Source organism: Vigna unguiculata, chromosome 3 (assembly GCF_037176805.1).
Source record: "Vigna unguiculata cultivar grain cowpea cultivar isolate G323 ecotype 2 chromosome 3, ASM3717680v1, whole genome shotgun sequence".
Lineage (NCBI taxonomy): Eukaryota > Viridiplantae > Streptophyta > Magnoliopsida > Fabales > Fabaceae > Vigna > Vigna unguiculata.
In genome coordinates, this window is record NC_140794.1 from 13,931,222 (window position 1) to 13,950,664 (window position 19,443).

At 31.4% G+C, this 19,443-nt stretch overlaps 1 protein-coding gene across 1 annotated transcript; it reads left to right on the top strand.

Moving 5' to 3' along the window:
• The first annotated feature begins 6,842 nt into the window (after window positions 1-6,842).
• On the top strand, window positions 6,843-8,693 carry LOC114176634 (tetrahydroberberine oxidase). Its single transcript, XM_028061741.2, has one exon. The coding sequence runs from the start codon at window positions 6,873-6,875 to the stop codon at window positions 8,478-8,480; it is 1,608 nt and encodes a 535-aa protein (XP_027917542.1). The 5' UTR covers window positions 6,843-6,872; the 3' UTR covers window positions 8,481-8,693.
• The last annotated feature ends 10,750 nt before the right edge of the window (window positions 8,694-19,443 follow it).

Consider the following 19,443-nt stretch of genomic DNA (forward strand, 5'->3'; position numbering starts at 1 on the left):
ACTAACATTTCTATTAATTGGGCACATCATATAATGCAAAGTATGCTAAAAAGAAATAGCAGTGAAGCATCTCTTCATACAGTATTTTAATAACCAGAATCATGCAATACAGTGGAATGGGCCTTTTTTGCTGAGGTTAGCACCACAATAGGGTTGAGACAACAATTCTCTACAAATTCTTTGAAAAAGATTAACATTGTTAATGTAAACGATGTATGGCATCATGTTCATGCAAATCAACCGGATCAGGTACAACCACAACCACAAAGTCATTTGCATGCAGTACAATAGCAAGCAGAAGTCCACCCAAATGTTAAAGTTCTTAGTTAAATATAGGGGGAGTTCAAGACATGGAATTTAGAATGCATGGATTAGAACACATGGATTGAAGAATGCAACGAATTGAGAAAAATGTTCATCGAGTGGAACAAAATGTGCACCACATGGAAGAATTTTATCACATTTAACCCTGGACATGAACAAATGTTATGATGAAGTCAATTTCAATATCAATGAAATCCTTAACAAATTGGACGACATTCAACACTCTTTCCACTAACTTGTATTTTTCAACTCAACTTTTTTATTTACATTATTCATTGAATTCAAAGTAATTTCATCTCCTATCATGTCTTAATCATTTTTATCTTCATTTTGTGTTATGCGTGTTGAACTCGGATGGATTCCAGAATATTGAAAGACGAATGAATATAGCTATTAACCGTCAAGTTGCAGCTCTTGAATGTGCGAACACACTCCTTAATAAGGAATAAAACCTAATTCCAAGAACCCCTTCAACTCAATATACAGAAGAGCAAATTTTTGAGTTACTAAGAAGCATGAACATTTCAAATGACAACTTATTCAGACAATGCTACGACTTTCTTTGTTGACATCCACTTCATACTAGACGTCTTGTGGGGATGCTAGAGAAAATCACTAAAATAGGTTGCAAACTTATATGAATGGAGGAGCTTAACTTTGATTATATTATTGATCATATTATATGTTCTCATGTGTGTACTTCTTTATTAATGTTGTGATTTCAAATGTTTAATTTTATTTTATTTTTGCTTTAATATTAAAAATTAAAAAATTTAAATTTTCAAATCAAATATATTATAATATTTATTTTTTAAATTAATAAACAATATTAATAATTTTATTCATCATCGAAAAAAATTCAAAATTAATTACAACTTATCTAAATATCATTTTATATTACTTTTAACACAAAGAACAATTTGGTAATCTTACAAATCCTTCATAAACTTTCACAAAATTTACTCTCAAATCAACACTGTTGTCACCTCTAAATCCCTATAAAAAAATGACATAAACTTCACCCTCAAATCCACCCAAATCAATCCTTTCCCTCTCTCACAAATCATTCCTCCCAAAAGAACACACCCTTAGTCTTTTATTCTCTTAGACTAGTTTAATTGTCCACCTCCATCACCTTCAGATTCACAAATCTTCTTCATTTTCTCCAATCATTATTCCCATATCCTCCATTTAATCATTTTCAACGACCAACACTCACAGTTTTCGCTCACAACCCTAACCGACATCAGTTTTCACTCCTTCATCCGTCGCTTACAAACGTCGACGAGCTTTGTCCAATGACAACACCAATAATTGGGGTTTCATCGGGTTTGTCGAGTGCCTCTTCTACATCGGCTCACCCTTAGCCACTCAAGCGTGTTAGCACACACCAGTGCAGAAAAGGACTTTGGCAACGGTTGTTTTTAATATTCTGCACCGATTCGGGAACCGAAGCATATTGGAGCGAGGCCAAAAGAGCATAGCTTTTGACCTCGATTAAGAACTGAAGCCATAGAGCCACCTTCTGCCTCGGTTCAATGGAACCCGAGGCCATAGATTTGATGAAGTAAAGTGCATGAGATCAAAAGAGGCATTGATGATAAGTTCCTTGTTTATTAAATCTAAAAATAAAGTGAAGATTATAAAGTTTATATATATATATATATATATATATATATATATATATATATATATATATATATATATATATATATATATATATATATTCTCGGTCTATTTTATTTAAACTCAGTACTTGATTCTCTTTCTTCTTCTTTTTTACCTTGTATTTCACGATTACATCCACAATTTTATTTTATTATATTCAATCACAATTATCAATATTCACTCATATATAACCTTTACACTCATATCATTTATTACCACCTTTAATACATTGCAATCATTTTAAAATTGGTATCCAATATATTTGCTTTCATTTTATTTATTTAATATTACATTCACTTTTTTGTTAAAATTTTCATCGTTTGTTTGTATGCATTCATCTTTTCTCATCATTGGATTTCAATAAATTTTAAAATTAATTTAAGTTTATATTTATTTCGTTATTTTTCTTTTATTTTTAAGTTTTCTTTCAAAATACTTCTATGCATCTTCATTTATTTATGGTTCTTAGTTTAAATTTAATTAAACATTTTAGAATTTAGTATTTTCATTTACTTTTGCAGTTTCATTCGATTTGTCGTAATCACTATAAATCGATGCAGTTTCATTTTAAGTTTAAAGCACTCGAGTTTTCGTTATTTTAATAAATTCTAGTTATTTGAATTTTTCATTATTTTGTTTCAATTTATAAATCACGCTTTCGTTTTATAATTATTTAAAAAAAAAATCTACTTATTTAAATTTTATTATTTTGTTCCAATTTATTTTATCACTCTTTTGTTTCATAATTAATCCATTGTCTAACAAACTTATTTTCTTTACTATTTTTTAGAGATAATGATGTTTAGTAATGGGTACATTTCTACAATTGCGTCCTTGTGAGATTCAACATAAGTTAGTTATACTACATTAAATTTAGTTAATTTGATAAATTTTAATCAATATGTTTTGTGACCAAAATGTTACACTACTAAAAATTCTCGTATTACATAAGAATTTTCTTGCAAATTTTTTTGCAAAAAAATTTGCAAGAAAAGACTTTTTCTTGTTATTTTCTCTAAGAATTATTTCCTACAAAAATATAAAATTCACAAATATTTCCTACAAAATTTATTGCGAAAAGTGTTTTATACAAAATATTTTGTAAAAAAATTGGCAGCAATTTCTTGCAAATTTTTTTTCCATAACAAAATTTATAAGTATTTCCTACAAAAAAAATTTAAAATAAAATTGGCATGAAATATGAATTTTTTTAGTAGTGTTATGTCAACGACCTAAGTGTCTAGACAACCTAGATCATTGTGTAAAGCGTGACTAAGGTGTTAGACCATTAAGGCATTAGATGACCAAGGTTAGACAATCTAAGACAACTTAAGTCATTAGAAGGCTTATGTGTCAAACGACCAAGGTGTGTTAAATGACCCAAAGAAACTTAAGTCATTATACAGGCTAAGTTTAAGACGACCTTTAATGTTGACACTTTTATGGCGTGCTTTGATGATCTAAATCAGATTTTTGATTTCTGATTCTTCGTGTAAATGAACATTTTGATACAAGTCTTTGAAACATAGATGCAATGATATGAATTACAACAAATGTTATAATTTTGAAAGAAGGAAGTTTTTAAATCAAAAGTTTGAATGAAATTAATATTGATAAATATCTTATGAATAAACTGTTTGATTGAATAAAATATATTATTGCTCTAACGATCAAATGCAGAGTCAAATTGCACAAAGTTTCCTTAACAGGACAATTTGTGAAGTTGGAGAGAGCAAAATTCAAAATCAAATCTGAGCTCAATCACAAAAATAAAGAAAATTTTCTAAAGATTATTAACTGATTCAAAATTAAAGTCTTGAAAAATAAAGTTGAAGATTCAGACCGAAGAATCAAGTCAAAGAATTAATCAAATGCAATTCAAAGTCTCAATGACTACATCAAAAATAAAGGTTGATTAACACAAGAGTATATGAGTAACTTATCTATTAGATTGAATAGATTGAATGCAAGATTGAAAACATACAAAGAAGGAGTAACATGACTATTAATACATAAATTAATAATCTATTTATTTAAATAAATTATTGTTAAAAATTGTAAAAGAAAACGAAATCACTGAAAAAAGAAACACATTCATACAACTAATATTTAATTATATATAATATTTAAAATATCTTAAAACCTTATAACTAATTATATATAATATTTAAGTATATTTTATTCTAATAAATTTAAAGTTTAACCATAACTAAATATTTTTATTTTTATAAGCAAACGTTTAACATCTTAGTAAAATTATAGTGGTTCTCGAAAAGATAACTCCAGATTTTAAAAATAAAATTCTACGTGTCCACAAAATATATAAAAGAAAAGAATAAAAAAAATGCGAAACCAATGGAGATTTAAGTCAAGACCTATGAAGAAAATGAAGAAAATGAAGGAAAAATGAAAAAAAAAAAGGAGTACAATTATTGGATGGTCTATCTCGACCAAATTTCATAGATAGATGAATAAAAGATATAAGATTAAGACAAAAAATATTGATTATTTCTTCTCTTAACATTAAATTGTGTCAACAATTAAATAGTTATGAATTTCAAAACATCATTCAAATTAAAAAATATATACTCCAAAACACAATCCTATAAATAAATAATACAACTGGACGTCCAAAACAATATATAAAAACGCGAACAAATATACAAAAAAATGTTTTGATGAGTTATTAAAACCTTATTTAATATATAAAATTTAATTTCTCATCGTATAAATAAAATAAAATTTAATAAAACAAAATATTTAATAATAATAGAAGAAAATTAAATATATAATAAAAATAAAAAATATATAATATATTTATCAATTATTTTTATCTTAAAAAAAGCTAAACTTGATAATGTGATTAGAAATATTATTGAACAGATATCGAGGCAAAGTATGAGTTGTACATCGGAAGTTCGTAACAAGATTGTTGTTATCAAACATGATAAAAGTAAGTAATTTTTATCTTTCCCTAGGATAAGAAACACAACACGCAAGATATGCCTAACAAGACACTTCTCTTTGGCTCACGTTTAAAACACTTGAAATGAGACTCTATATGTTTTTGCTAAAGTATGTAGTTTATACAAACTATTATATAATTTAATAATTGTTAACGGGATAATTTATCCTAAATATATCTCTTGAATTTTTTTTTCTTCATTATGTTTATAAATTATTTTCTTGATAAAAAATTATTTAATATATTATTTATTTATCTATATATCAAACACATAATAATATATAACTTTTAAAATATATAAAAAAACCATTTGATTATTATCATATTTTTTAATAAAATTTGACATCAACGAGGTAATATATAACTATGATAAACTAATAAAATATATGCCATAAAAAACCTGTGGGGTGTAATAATGATATAATTTGATATATATTCTCTCAATATAAATTATATATATATATATATATATATATATATATATATATATATATATATATATATATATATATATATATATATACTTAAAATCATTTTTGAGATTACTAATTAAAATATGTTAGTTTCATATTAGTTGATCCACACGCTTTATTTTTACAAATAAAACATATATTTAAACCTTGCAACAAATCTATGTAACTATCCTTTCATTTTGTTCTAGGAACGAAAAGGTGATTTAATGGTGGCTTTTTATTTTATATATTTATTAAATTCTAACTTACAAAAGTATCTCATGTAATTTTTTTCCACCCTTTTATATATAATTTACAAAAACGTAATGAGTTCTAGTTTTTCGAATTTGATAGAAATTAAAAATTAGCTGGTACATTAAGAAACTATTTAGTTTCAACTCATTCAACAAGAACTAATCACAAATTTATCTTGAAATATTTTCCATGATTGTGATTTGACAATAACTGTTAATTTATAAAATTCACATCGTAAGAAAATATTTCATTGATGCAACATCTGTTGTTTAAATGATAAAGACTAGGGTCTTATGAGAAAAATATAATATTAAAGTTTGAATATTGTAAATAAATTAAAAAAAAATTATTGAACATTCTACCTTAATGCCTTTTACGTGCAAGCAACTTTTTTTCGTGGTTAAGAAAAGCTCAATCCTGCATACCGACATCTATTAAAAAATATTTTTTAGCTTAGTTTTCTTTAATAACTATTAAATAATAAAATAATATATTATCAAATCACTGTAATAAAAAAAAAAACGCCTGAACAAAATGGTGGGAAAGTAATGATACTTTGACCTTTTTTCATTTTGTATATAATTATTTCATAATCTTAATATAATAATAAGATATCTAAGTAAGACAATAATAATAATAACAATAATTATTATTATTAATTTATTACATTTTTTTATGAAGGGTTAATTATATATATATATATATATATATATATATATATATATATATATATATATATATATAAATATAAGATATCATTTTTCATATTTAAAAATGACAGAAAAGGTGAGTAAGAGTATAAAGTTGCTTTGATTATGAAGGTTTAAGACCGAAAGCATCTTAAAAATATAATTGTTCAATTTTACGAGGGATTTTCAAATTGAAAGGTCAACATTCTCTGCTCAATTGCGTGAGCATACATGAAATGCAAGTTTGGTCATCCGTTACATTTTTTCTTCCTATTATGTCATCGTGTGAAACTTGTCCACGTATAATCTGTAGAATAGTCTCATGCCACATCACAAAATTGAATTGTCTCCTCCCATGTGGCAGAATTAGGCATGCATTTATTTTGTTTTTTGGATATACGCCAAAATTTGGTTAACTTAACTGCTGATTGCATTAAACTCCAAACTACTATAAATTAGAGACCCCGCATCACACTTTCTCAAACTCACTTTCCATATTAACAACAAACCATCCACAAAATGAAGACTCTAAGCTGCTATTATACCTTCGCTACTGTCATTGCTCTTTTATTTTCATTTACACCTTCTTCAGCAGATACTCATGAAAACTTTCTTCAATGTCTTTACAGTTATCCCCATAACACCAACTCAATCTCCAGTGTTCTTTACACCCAAACAAACTCTTCATATTTCTCTGTTCTAGATGCTACCATGCAAAATCTTAGGTTCTCCGACTCAAGAAAACCACTTGTCATCGTGACACCACAGGTTGTTTCCCACATTCAAGCCACAATAAAATGTTCCCAACGCCATGGCCTGCAGATTCGAACCCGAAGCGGAGGCCATGATTACGAAGGTCTCTCGTACGTTGCCCGGGTTCCGTTTGTCATCCTTGACCTCTTAAACTTCCGAGAAATCAAAGTTGACGTGGAAAACCGAACTGCGTGGGTTCAAGTTGGGGCAACCCTTGGTGAACTTTACTACACGATTAGCCAGGCAAGCAAAACACTAGGGTTCCCAGCTGGTGTATGCTACAGTGTGGGCGCTGGTGGCCACATCAGTGGAGGTGGCTATGGATTCTTGATGCGTAAGTACGGTCTTGCAGCAGATAATGTCATTGATGCTCACATAATAGACGTGAATGGTAATCTTCTTGACAGAAAAGCCATGGGTGAGGATCTGTTTTGGGCCATCAGAGGAGGTGGCGGAGCAAGCTTTGGAGTCATCGTGTCTTGGAAGATAAAACTAGTTCCAGTTCCATCAACCGTGACGGTGTTCAATGTTGAAAGGATATTGGAAGAAAATGCAACCGAGATCATTGAAAAGTGGCAACTTGTAGCGAATAAATTGGACGAGCGCATATTTCTTAGGATGGACTTGGCAAGGGCAAATTCAAGTCAACATGGAAAGCTAGCACTACAAGCGAATTTTGTGGCCATGTTTCAAGGAGGTGTTGAAGAACTTATTCCATTGATGCAAAAGAACTTCCCAGAGTTGGGTTTGAAACGAAAAGATTGTACTGAGACGAGTTGGATTGGCTCAGCAGTCTTCACGAATGGTGCGTTGATTGGATCTTCAGGCCATGAAGCCCCTGAAGTTTTGCTGAACAGAACTCAAATTCGTTCAGGGAAATACAAAGGAAAATCTGATTATGTGAGGAAACCCATTCCTGTTGATGGATTACGAGGGTTATGGCGCTGGCTTAACGACGATAAGGTTCAATATTCTCAGCTTCAATTTGCTCCTTATGGAGGCAAAATGGATAACATTTCCGAATCTGAAATTCCATTCGCACACAGATCTGGATACATATTTCATATTCACTATGTGGTCGTTTGGCAAGAGGAAGGGGACGAAGCTACACAAAGGCACGTGAATTGGATTAGAAGATTGTATAAATATATGGAACCTTATGTTTCAAACTCTCCAAGAGCTGCATATGTGAATTACAGAGACCTTGACATTGGGGTTAATAACAATGGCTACACCAGCTACCACCAAGCCAGCATTTGGGGTCTCAAGTATTTCAGTAACAATTTTAAGAGATTGGCTACAGTGAAGACCAAGGTTGATCCTCACAACTTTTTCAGAAACGAGCAAAGTATCCCTACGCTGTCCAAAGAATGAAATTATTAATTAGTTGTATACCCTCCATTATCGACACTTCAAATAAAACAAATGATGTATATCTACGTTTTTAATTTATAAAAAGTAACTAATTACACTCTACTATATATTAAAGTTTACCTTTTAATATATACGGAGTAAAGTTACTTATTGTACTAAATTGTATTTAGCATTTTTAATTGAAATAAAAAACAATACAGCATTTAATTTTAACTGAAACATTATTAGCTGTAGGTAAGATTTTACTAATTTTGATTTAAAAAGCTTTTATATGCTAAAAGATAAAAATATAGAAATAAATTGTATTTTTGCAAGTTTTATAAATTAATTTGTACATAAATTAATTTTAACATGTAAAAGAATTAATTAGTTTTTTAATTAAATTTTTATATAAGGAAATTTGAGACAAATAAAAAAGACCCGACCAAACTAACTTTATTTTTGTATTTTATCAACTTACCGAATTAACCTAAACCTTAGGGAAATCATTATGACTCCTATAATTTTATCCCTTTCCTTACTTTTATTACGGTAATACCTTAGAGATGAATCTAAGACAGCCAACACTAACAAGCCAGGCTCATGCAACTGAATTGAGCTTTCAGAACATAAGCAGGACTTTTTTATTTTGCTGTAACATAAATATTGTGGATAGGGGATACAACAATAATAGACGTGAATGGGTTACGTTGGACTAAAACAAAAGGGTTTTTTTACGTTGAACTTTAAGAGTTAATTATGTCATATAACAGTTTAACATAGATGTAGTTTTATGTCAGATATTTCACCTCACCTAAATAAACATATTTCTACACTGGACTAATTTACAGCAGACGTGAATGGGTATAATATATGGATACCTATGGAGAAAGTTTTGTCAGACTATATCCAAACAAAATCAGTTGGTTTTAACTTAAAATGTAGAGAAAAATTAATCCGGATATACATACAAAATAACCCAAATATTTGTATTAAGAGTTAAATAAAAAATAACAATCTAACCTAAAAATAAATAAAGGTTATCCATTACTTATTTTTGCATGACATCTTGGAACAATGGAAATTGGTCATTAAGAACATGAAACATTTGACTCACGTTACAAAAAGTTGAATATGTCTAGGAAATGATGACCCTCATCCAAATACATGTTGTAGTAGTTATGTTTAAACAAATAAGCTTACCTATTTTTTTTAGCAAAGTATAATATATATATATATATATATATATATATATATATATGAAATACTAGGAGTGTCTCAACTCTTAAAAAAGTTTGTTGCTCTCAAAAAAGATACTTTACATTTAATTTCAACAAATTCTCACACTTCTAATCCCAACAAAGATAAATATTCTTTGTTTTCACATAAGATTTGCCTTGCATTAGTCATTCTTATTTCAACAATAAAAATTGTATTTCTAATATATATCAAGGCAACCTATATCTTTGTAGTTGAAGAGTAGTATTTGTTGTAACCCTTGTATGTGAAGTTCTTATAAGATTAATGAGCCCTTTGCGGTGCTACCCACAATAATGCAACTTTTAGTGGTGCAGCCGTTAGCATTCCAAAAAAATTTCTTGCATCCATTGTTCAAGTTCGTTTAACTCCAATTTAAAATGGATTGAAACTTAAGCATATTGTCCTTTCTCATGATGCATTTCATTCCATCCTCCAGATTCGTTATTGTTGAGAATCAATATTGATCCTTCACTTTGTGATTGTGTGCGTCTTTGATGTGGCATAGGTAATACACTTTACCTGTAGAACATTTGTCCGTGTATGTCCTTGCACCTATATAATAATTTTTGCAAAAGCAAACCTCTAGGCTATGTGTGGTTACGACATTGTATATTTTCCTATTCGCATCAACCCTATTCTTTTATTTCATAGCTAGTTCATCTCGCGTGGTTATTACATACTTGATGTATTATGTTTTGCCCTTTATTTGAATCAATTTAGTCCCTTTAGATGGTTTGTTTTGTTTGTTTGTTTGTTTTCTGACGTAAAAGTGCACCAAGTGTTCTAGCTATGGTGTTTTAGTGCGTGTCACAATAATGTTCTTGTTAGAATTATGGTGCTTGATTTAGTCCCACATCGCTTAGAATAGTGAGATGTGGTTCTCTATTTTACTATATAAGAGACTCTATGTAAAGCTTTAAGATACACCAAAAATACAAATACTTCCTAGTGTAGTCGTGGACGTAGGCATACACATTGTAGCCGAACCACGTTAAATTCTCTGTGTCTATTTTTCTCTCCTTTATTCTTTCCTTTATTGCCTTGTTCCTAGCAATTGGTATCAAGAGCCATTTTTCTTAGTATGCTCTGTGGTTGCAGCATTGTCTGATCTTCCACATCAGAAAAGATTTGGTTTCTATTTTTTTTCTTCTTGGGGATCTCAGTTTAGAGAAGTAGTGGGAGCTTTGGTCAAAGGCAGCAGAAGCTTTGGTCAAAGGCAGCAGGAGCTTTGGTCAAAGGCAGCAGGAGCTTTGGTCAAAAGCCGCAGCAGGAGCTTTGGTCAAAAGCAGCAGGAGCTTTCGTCAAAGCAGCAAGAGCAATGGCATTGGAAGAAGGGAAGGTGAGGATTGAGAAGTTTGATGGCAGTGACTTCGGGTTCTGGAAGATGTAGATAGAGGACTACCTATATCAGAAGAAGTTGTATCTACCCTTAACAGGGCAGAAGCCAACTGACATGGAGCAGGCGGAATGGGATTTGTTAGATCGACAGACACTCGGTGTGATCCGATTGACATTAGCCAAGAATGTTGCGTTCAACATCATGAACGAGAACACAACCGTAGATTTGATGAAGGCATTGTCAAATATGTATGAGAAGCCATCTGCAGCCAATAAAGTGTATTTGATTCGCAGACTAGTCAACCTAAAAATGGGTGAAGGTAACTCGATTACTAATCATATTAGTGAATTCAATACAATTATTGCGCAGTTGACATCAGTGCAGATAACATTTGATGATGAGGTGAAAGCATTAATTTTATTATCATCTCTTCCGGAAAGTTGGAGTGCAACTGTTACTGCAGTTAGTAATTCTGCAAGTAATAGTAAGTTGAAGCTTGATAACATCCGTGACCTGATCTTAAGCGAAGATGTTCGCAGGAAAAGTTCAGGGGAATCTTCCAGTTCTAGTTCTGGTTCAGCATTGAGTACTGAAACTAGAGGAGGAAGTAGCCAAAAAGGTCGTAATCAAGGCCGAGGCAGATCAAAGTCTAGAGAGAAATCAAAACCAAAATTCCGGAATGATATCACTTGTTGGAATTGTTAGAAAAGGGGTCACTTTACAAATCAATGTAGGGCTCCAAGGAAGAACAACAACAACAAGAGGCAAGATAGTGATCAATCAGCAAATGCAGCAACTGATGAAATTGAAGATGCACTATTATGTAGTCTAGATTGTTCTATTGATTCATGGATTATGGACTCAGGTGCGTCATTTCATACTACACCTTCTTTAGAACTATTATCTAACTATGTTCCAGGAAAGTTTGGGAAGGTCTACCTTGCAGATGGAAAATCTCTTGATATTATAGGAAGAGGTGATATCAATATCAGAACCTCTAATGGAAGTGTGTGGACTTTGAAGAATGTCAGACATATTCCAGCCTTAAAGAGAAACTTAATATCTATAGGGCAGTTGGATGATGAGGGGCATTACACCACCTTTGGAGATGGACACTAGAAAGTAATGAAAGGTAATCTTGTTGTTGCTCGTGGAAAGAAGCGGGGATCTCTTTACATGATTGCAGATGAGGATATGATATCAGTTGCAGAAGTTGGCAACAGTTCCTCTTTGTGGCATCAGAGACTTGGGCATATGAGTGAGAAAGGAATGAAGCTCATGGTCTCAAAAGGTAAAATACCTAACTTGAAGCATGTTGACGTTGGACCTTGCGAACATTGTATCTTTGGAAAGCAGAAAAAGGTTAGCTTCTCCAAAACAAGTAAGTCCTCTAAAGTTGAAAGACTAGCACTATTGCATACAGATGTTTGGGGGCTAGCTCCAGTGAAATCTCTTAGAGGTTCACAGTATTACGTAACCTTCATTGATGACTCTACAAGAAAGGTATGGGTTTATTTTCTTAAGAATAAATGTGATGTGTTTTTCTGTGTTTAAAAGGTGGAAACAGGAGGTTGAGACTCAAACAGGTTTAAAGATTAAATGTTTGAAGTCTGATAATGGTGGAGAATATGACAGTAATCAATTCAAGGAGTTTTGTTCAGAGAATGGGATCAGAATGATCAAGACGATTCCAGGAACACCAGAACAAAATGGTGTGGCAGAAAGAATGAACAGAACCTTGAATGAGAGAGCAAGATGTATGAGAATCCAGTCAGGATTACCCAAGGTATTTTGGGCAGATGCAATAAGCACAGCAGCCTATCTCATAAACAGAGGACCATCAGTTCCTTTAGGCTATCAGTTACCTGAAGAAGTATGGTCTGGAAATGAGGTAAACCTTTCACATCTGAAAGTTTTTGGTTGTGCTTCATATATTTTGTTGAACTCTAATAGTAGAGATAAATTGGACCCTAAGGCAAAGCGATGCTATTTCATTGGCTATGGATCTGACATGTATGGCTACAGGTTTTGGGATGACCAAAACAAGAAAATTATCAGAAGTAGAAATGTTACTTTTAATGAAAACATGTTCTATAAGGACAGGACTGCAGAATTTGCAAATGCAAATAAAAAGCCAGAGCAGGTATCATTAGAAGAAGTTTCAGAAAGTGATGTAGCCAACAGAAGGCAGAATACAGATGTAGAGCCTGAGTCAGAGCCCGAGTCAGAGTTTGGGTCAGAACCTGAACAGATAGTAGAGTCAGTAACTCCTGAATTACCGACTAGAAGGTCTAGCAGAACCATTGTAGCACCACAAAGGTACTCCCCTTCATTGCATTACTTGTTGTTGACTGATGCTGGTGAGCCAGAGCATTTTGCTGAGGCTATGCAGGGAGGTGAATCTATTAAGTGGGAGCTAGCAATGGAAGATGAGATAAAGTCTCTTCAGAAGAATAAGACATGGTCTTTAACCAAGCTTCCAGAAGGAAAGAAGGTTTTGCAAAACAGGTGGGTCTATCGGTTAAAAGAAGAACCAGATGGCAGCAAACGATATAAGGCCAGACTCGTAGTGAAAGGGTTCCAACAGAGACAAGGAATTGACTTCACAGAAATTTTCTCTCCTGTTGTCAAGATGACTACCATCAGAGTTATCTTGAGTATAGTAGCTGCAGAAAATCTTCATCTGGAGCAGTTAGATGTGAAAACTGCATTCCTACATGGAGATCTTGAGGAAGAAATCTTTATGGCACAACCAAAAGGTTTTGAAGTACAAGGCAAAGAGAATCTTGTATGCAAGCTTCATAAAAGTTTGTATGGGTTGAAACAAGCACCGCGACAATGGTATAAGAAGTTTAATGAGTTTATGAGAAACTCAGGATTTCACAGATGTGAAGAAGATCATTGTTGTTATGTGAAGAAATATATTGATAGTTATATCATTCTTGCCTTGTATGTTGATGACATGTTGATTGTTGGTGCTAATATGGCAGAAATTGACAGGTTGAAGAAACAATTGTCAGAAAATTTTGAAATGAAGGATCTTGGTCCAGCCAAGCAAATTCTTGGTATGAGAATTTCCAGGGATAGATCTAAAGGTATTCTAAATTTATCTCAGGAAAAATATATTGAAAAATTGCTTAGCAGGTTCAATGTTGGAAATGCTAAAACCAGGAATACACCTTTGGGAACTCACTTAAAGTTCTCAAAAAGGCAATCTTCTCAGACAAAGGAAGAAGAAAATCACATGTCTAAAGTGCCATATGCATCTGCAGTAGGGAGCTTGATGTATGCTATGGTTTGCACCAGACCTGATATAGCACATGCAGTGGGAGTTGTGAGCAGGTTTCTATCCAATCCCGGAAAGGAGCATTGGGAAGGAGTGAAGTGGATATTGAGATATTTGAAGGGCACTTCAAAGATGCATTTGTCCTTTAAAAGAAGTAATCTCACTTTACAGGGGTTTTCTGATGCAGATTTGGGAGGTGATTTGGATGGTAGAAAGAGCACAACAGGTTATATTTTTACGTTGGGTGGCACAGCTATCAGTTGGAAGTCCAAACTTCAAGGAAGAGTCTCCCTTTCAACCACTGAAGCTGAATATATAGCTATCTCAGAAACAGCAAAAGAGATTATATGGTTGAAGAATCTTCTAAAAGAATTAGGAAAAGGGCAAGATGAACCTTCATTGTTCAGTGACAGTCAAAGTGTCATTTGTCTTGCTAAAAATCCAATTCTTCACTCTAGATGCAAACACATTGAATTGAAGTATCATTTTATCAGAAACTTGATAAATGATGGAGATTTGATTTTGTTGAAGATTCCAGGTGCAGAGAATCCAGCTGATATGTTAACCAAGACTGTCACAACAACTAAGTTGAGGCTTTGCATTGCCTCAACTGGCCTTCGAGAAGATTGATGATGAAGGCACTACACTAGGTGGTAATATAAATCAAACCCCAAGTGGGAGAATTGTTAGAATTATGGTGCTTGATTTAGTCCCACATCGCTTAGAATAGTGAGTTGTGGTTCTCTATTTTACTATATAAGAGACTCTATGTAAAGCTTTAAGATACACCAAAAATACAAATACTTCCTAGTGTAGTCGTGGACGTAGGCATACACATTGTAGCCGAACCACGTTAAATTCTCTGTGTCTATTTTTCTCTCCTTTATTCTTTCCTTTATTGCCTTGTTCCTAACAGTTCTAATACAATGCATAGGGCAAACATATACTAATTGGAATATGAGAAAGTTACTATGTTATTTTTGCTCCATATGCCTACATTCTCAACTATGCCATAAATAAAATTTCCTCTACATCAGGTTTGCTTTTTCTAAATATAATTTCATTTCTTTGTTCTATATACACCATATAATTGCTACCCACATTCCCTTCTAGATCATATTTCCTTTTTGGTTTAACTTCACTAGGTAGAACTATTTGAAATGTATCATTGGTTGGTTATGGTGTACATTAATAACTCATACCCAAAAGTCATACATATTTCATACTCTAGCTACTATCTTTCACTCAGAATAAATGATATTGATAGTACGATAAAATTATTTCATAACTAGCACTATAAGAAAAAGTGGTATTACCTACTGTAAAAATCTGTAGGTAACACATAAAATTTGTAGGTAAAATTGATTTATCTACGGATTACATACAGACAAAAATTCATAGGTAAACTAGTCATAGCTAAATTACATACAGATTTATCCGTAGGTAATTACATATAGACAAATCTGTAGATAATAACATATAGATTTATTCGTAGATAATTTACCTACTAATATATCTGTAGGTAATAATATATCCTTTTGATCATATTGATTTTTGTTCTACTTAATACAATCCTGAACATATTAAAATTTTTCATAAAATTCAAAATAAGACCAATACAGATGCACAAAACTTACAATATATAATTAAGAGTATCAAATGTAACATACAATGTTCATATCTAAATTTATCAACAATTTTAAAAATTCAAAGATTAATACATTCAACCATATAATTATATATAACAAAAGTTCCACTATCTAGTAATAATAAAAAACATGAATTCATCAGTTAATATATTATAGTCTGTAGTTGAAAACAACAGAAACAAAAGAGTAGGCTTCAAGTAACCCAACCAAGCTCATCAAAATAGGGACCAAGAACTAACAAAGAACTAAATTAAAAAGAAAATTAGTAGAGAATTGCTTTGGCATAACAGTTTTGATATTCTATAAAAACAATTCAGTTAGCTTGATGTAGAAACGAGTACAACTAAGTAGATAAACAATTATGCTTCTAAACTAGGCAAAAAAAATAGTTGGATCCAACTTTGAAAGCCAAAATAAAAGTGAGGTTACCTGAAAAAAGAAGACACATGAAAAAAGAAGCATACTCATATCATATAATCATTGAAAGACAAGCCTAGAAGATAACTGATTGGAAGAGCCATGAACAGAGTAATCATATAAGTGAGGAAATTATTCTTATAATTTATATACAAAATGAAGACTTTTCCCTGAATTTTTCCTATCCACACTCTTAAATCCTTTCAAAGGAACAATGAAAGTTGAAGATCAAATTAATCCCATACAATAAATCCTTATGAAAGAGAAACCAAAAGTCAATCACGAAAATCTTCTAATTTCATGACAACCGACAATCATCCCATGGTATCCGATCAGCACCAAAACGAAGCACAAAGCAATAGGGTAGACAAACTTGAACATGAATAATAACACATGTTTATTTGGAAATAACAACAACATCAACATTTGTAAGTAGCACCATTCTGATAAACAAGGTGAGCAGAGCAATTAGATAAAAAGAAAAATAATCTGAGGGGCAAGAAGAGTAAGGAAAAAGAAGAAAGGTGAATGTTTGGTACAAGCCTGGGTTTTGCTCCTAAGATCTCCTTTACAAGTGACTGCGGAAGGACGTGTGCCAACCCAAATCTAGAGCCCCAACAATGATAGAGGCAAGACAGCGTGGTGGCGATCTATGAGTTAGGGTTTCTCTCTTAAGATATCTTCCTTCTCCAGCTTCAAAAAGAAGAAGAATGACTGCGGAGGGACCGGAGTGACTGTGGAGGGATATTGCAACAAACTTTAGTTTTGATTCAATTATTGAAGATTTTAAGTCATTGAAATAGCAAATAGCGTAGAGCAACACTATGACTAAAGGTGATTTTTTCTTTTCTTAATATATTATTATTGATGATAAACTTTGTTTCACTTTCGTATATATTATTGTCATATTTTTTGTTGGATTCTACTATTATGTTTTGTTTTGAGTAGAGAAAATGATGAGAGGAAATGAAAACTTTTTTTTAATTAGAAAAATAACTTATAAATAAAAATATAACTTGAATCCCCTTAAATTTTTGTCCAAGTTCCACCATTGTGTGTGAGAATAAAATTTAATTAAATTTTTATTAGTATGTGTTGACTTTTATTGGTATTAAAAATGATATTTAATGAGTTAAAACATTATTTTGGTAAATTATAATTTTGAATATGAGAAAGAGAATGATTAATTATCTTTAGATTCTTATAATCAATCTTGATTCTATTTTCTTCTTTTATCTCTTTGTGACTCATCTTGCTTCTCCATGTTTTCTTCTCTTATAGAGTTTTTTTTAGTTGGTAGATTACAATCCTTGAATCTCATGTTGCATGTGTACCAATATTTTCATCCTCATTTCTGGTTAGTATGTTTTTTCTTTCTATTTGTGTTATTGTTGTTTTTATCTATTTGCTGGATTTGTATTAATTAGAATTAGAAATGTTTTCTTTTATCCATTTTTTTTGCATATATTTTGAAGAGGAAGTAAAAGTTTTCTACAAACTATTAATTAGATTAAGGTTTAGTATTTTTTTTTTGTGGATAATAGATTAATTGGAGTATAATTCAAAGTTGTTGGGTTTCCTATAGAAACATAATTCAAGTTTAAGGAAAAAAAAGACTTACTACTAGGGATGTCAAATAGAAAATTAGAAAATTTGAATAGGTTATTCAAAAATCCAAAAGAATAAGAAGAGGATAATTAAGGCTTTAATTGTATCAGAAAAAGAGAATGAGTAAATGTATAAAAATAAATAAGAAAAATGAATTAGAAAATACAAGTGGGTACTCCTTGAATGAACAAGATAATAACAATATATAGTCAAAAACAACAATAGAGTAGGAAAAGTAGTCAATGATGATGATAATTCTAATTCTCAAGATAACGAAGAGGAGATTGAGAGACTAGATGATGATTCTACTCTTAATAAAAAAAAATATATGATCCAAGTCAACGGAAGAATATTGATACAAATTTGAGGGATTTATCGGAAGAGAATGGTTATGTTAAAATCAATAATATAGATTTTTCTAAGGATATATATTCTAGGCACTTCTCTTAATCAAATTATATTCAAAGGCCTCTTTTTTTACATAAAAAACTCTGTTCGCGTAAGTATATGAAAGTGACATCGTAATGATATTTAACCCTCATATATTTCAAACACTCCATTAACAAAAAATAAAATAAAATTGGATATTTATGTATACTATTAACCAAATTATTTTTGACATATTTAAAATCAAACAATACATTTACGTTCAAAATAATACAAGCGAAAATAAATAAATACATAATTATAATGAATTTAGGAAATGAGTATAAATAAAGAAGACAAGGATGAACATGAATGAAGAAGATGAATATTGATGAAAGATTGACCCCAACCAAGGATGAAGGCACATGCTTAAGAAGACTAAGCATGTTTAGAAAGGAAGTTCACTAATCCTTCGTCCCTTTCATTTGTGTTTGTTATTTTTGATTCCCTAAGTTGACTTAGTTGAATCAACTTTAGTTGACTTGTTGACCTTTGACTATGTTTGACTTGTTAACTATAGTTGACTTGACTTAAGCCAACATGCTAATCTATGTTTATTTGCTTTGTAGGTTAATTAGGAGTAAGAAAGCAATGCTAGGTGGCACATGATGATTGGGGAGCATTAATGATGTGGATGAGAGAGTAAAGCAAATGCATAAAGTAAAAGGTATAAAACAAGTGTACCTATGTACCTTTGGTCTCCTTTGTTTTTAGCACACTTTGGCCACTTTTTGGAGACATATGAGACATATTCTTTGTCTCCTTTTGTGCTATATTTGACCTAGTTTCTAGAAGCTAGGGTTAGGTTTTTGTAGAGACATTCTTAGGTATCTTTTATTTGCTTAGAGGCCCTTAAACTCTTCTATATAAGGGGTGCTCCTAGACCTGTAAAAGGGTTGAACATTTTGAAGTAAAAACACTCTTGTGTCTCAACCATTTGTGAGAGTTTCCTCCCTTGGGAGTGAATACTTTTAAGCCTTATCTTGCATAGCAAGTGGC